General features: G+C 33.6%; 1 protein-coding gene across 1 annotated transcript; it reads right to left on the bottom strand.

The window, feature by feature from the left end:
• Positions 1-678: 678 nt before the first annotated feature.
• On the bottom strand, positions 679-1,469 carry LOC107044049. The gene is made up of 2 exons (XM_015265795.1): positions 1,297-1,469; positions 679-1,229 (listed from the first exon to the last, which is right to left on the bottom strand). Exons 1-2 carry the CDS (start codon positions 1,467-1,469, stop codon positions 701-703), a joined length of 702 nt encoding a protein of 233 aa, XP_015121281.1. The 3' UTR covers positions 679-700.
• Between the last annotated feature and the right edge of the window lie 1,113 nt (positions 1,470-2,582).

Here is a 2,582-nt window from a genome sequence, read left to right as displayed (position 1 = left end):
ACACATTTCATAATGAATTATTAAATAATTAGTCATCTCTAACAGCAAGATTTTTGATTATGCGCGCAATGCACAATCAAGTTCGATCGTTTTTGATTACTCGAGTAATTTGTAATTGAAATATGAAATGGTTAATTACTCAGTCAATGGGTAACTGAAATTAAAAAATTCTCGATTATTAAATTAATTGAGCCCAGGAACTGGAAGATTCATTATTGTTTCCATAATGCATAATTCACGTTATGAGTCAAAAAATTATTTTGTTCATTATCAACCTGAAGCGTAATATTTTCAATTACTCGAACAATAAATATTAACAAGTTAGAATTCTCAGGAGATTTGAAACCGTGTAATCAGAATAGTAGAATTCTCAATTACCTCAATAATTGGGAATCGAACATGAATAGAAACTTGAATGTGGTAGGTACTCAGCATCCAAAATATATCGTTGATCGATTATTTCTGTGATCAAAATTCGGTAAATGAAGAGGGTGAATATTTAATCAAACTGTCATAACTGACAAATATTTTTCAATAATCATCTTAAACAAATAAATTATGAAAAATTCATTTTTATTATATGAACGTAACGAAAGATTGTTGACAACTTTTAACAATATCAAAACTCAACTTAACTTTTAACGTTTAACAATATCGAGAAATATCCCCTAGCTGCTGATGAGGATTGGGAAAAATAATGCTAGTCATCGTTGGTATATTCTACAATTTCCATGACTCGATTTGCTTTAGACAATACTCTTTTTTCAAAATTTGCATCAGTCAGACGATTGAATTTTGCAATGTCAAACATCCCAGCAAAACTGAAAAGTCTTTCGACTGAGGCTGATGATGGTAATAAAGTGTTAAACTTCAAATAAATTGCTTTGACTGCAGGGTATGCATGTAGAAGAGACAGATCAGTTTTGGTATCATTGCAAAATCTCCTGAAATCAGTCTCATCAGCACTTATTTCCAGATTACATTGTATAGTGGCCTGAGTTTGGCCCCCAACATCAAAATCGAAGCCATCGATGAGTGGTTCTTCTTTACTTTGAATATTTTCTGAGGGGCTACGGCAGGAAATGATGGCATTTGTAATGGCATTCCTAACGTTCTTTTGAGCGCTTGTGTCCAAACATGGAAGCCAGCGTAGTTTAAATTTAGGATGAACTGCCGCTGCTACAGCCGCAGCCTCTCCATCCTCGTCAACATTGAAATAATTGGAAAATCTGTATCAAAAAGCATATAATTATTATATATTCGAGGATATCAACACGGACATCGCAACACGATTACCTGGTTTGCAAGCTCGTTGCCAGGACAGTGACCAATGGCTTACAATAAGTCAAATCTTCACTGAGCAATTTCGTTAATTTGTTCTTCGTCGAAATAAGTGTGGGGAGGAGATATCCATAACTGACGTCAGTGTCACCCTGCAGGATTTGTAGAGCTAATGAAACTGGTCTCATACATTTTACATACTCTTCAATGAATCTAGAAATAACGATGTTAGAGCTGAGATTCGTTTAAAAGGAATATCATCACGTATAAAAAAATTCAATAGAAGTCTTAGCGAATTCGCAAGGAAATTCTATAGGATTTCTTAGGATTTCTATAAGGATTTCTATAGGATTTCCATAAGATTTCTGTCGCATTTCTATAGGATTTCTATAAGCTTTCTATTTGAATTTTATCTAAAATTGTATGTGATTTTTGCACATTTCTATTGNGATTACGGTAGACAGGCTTTCAGAATTTTTTCGGCGTTTGTTAGAAAAAATCATCCTGTCCAGGGTATTAAAAAATGTCGTTAGTGTTCCTTTAGGTAAACTACCATATAATCCCCCACCATTCTTACCTGTATTCAGAGATTGAGCCGTGGTGAGTAATTGATCGCGTAGAAATAAGAGTAAACAACCTACGACAAGTCGCTTTAGGTGATTTTTCAGTGCGACTATCAAGTGCAATGTTCAAGTACTCAAAAAATATTATGTTCGAGTGTTTGAGTCCTGGTGACACGAACATGTAAGTCACTTTATTTTTTTGGGTATCTTATCAAAACTTCATAGAAATCCAATATAACTTTATAGTTTATTGTCTAAGCGTTTCATTGAATTTTTTCATACTTATTTTAATTCTGTCAGCTTGCCATTCATATCAGCCTTAAGGCTGTATTCTTAAGGCAGATTTCATCAATTCATTTTTATTTTGAGAACATGTTCCCTTCAATTGTACTGAGTAATTTTGGGAGACTATACGTGTCTCGGCGGGTATTTTCGGTGAAAAATCTTTCATGATGCATTTTTGATTTCCCCACAAGCATCAATAAACCAAACAATTTCTCACCACTTGAAATAACGTTAAAGTAAAATGGAATTCAATTTGCACTTCCGATGAATGAAAAAAATCTCTCTGAAATTTCATATCTTAATATGTTCGATATCTCAATGGAAATTTCTCAATGGCCTTGAAAATTTCGTCCCCTTTGAAATTAGGACTGGGAAAAATTCGGATTTCGTTCAATGAAAGAGAATTACATCATCTAAATACCGAATCATCTTTTGTTATTGGCACCTGATAAA

Source organism: Diachasma alloeum, unplaced genomic scaffold, assembly GCF_001412515.2.
Source record: "Diachasma alloeum isolate Michigan unplaced genomic scaffold, Dall2.0 Dall_scaffold_00667, whole genome shotgun sequence".
Classification (NCBI taxonomy): domain Eukaryota; kingdom Metazoa; phylum Arthropoda; class Insecta; order Hymenoptera; family Braconidae; genus Diachasma; species Diachasma alloeum.
This window is presented reverse-complemented; position numbering and strand designations above follow the sequence as displayed.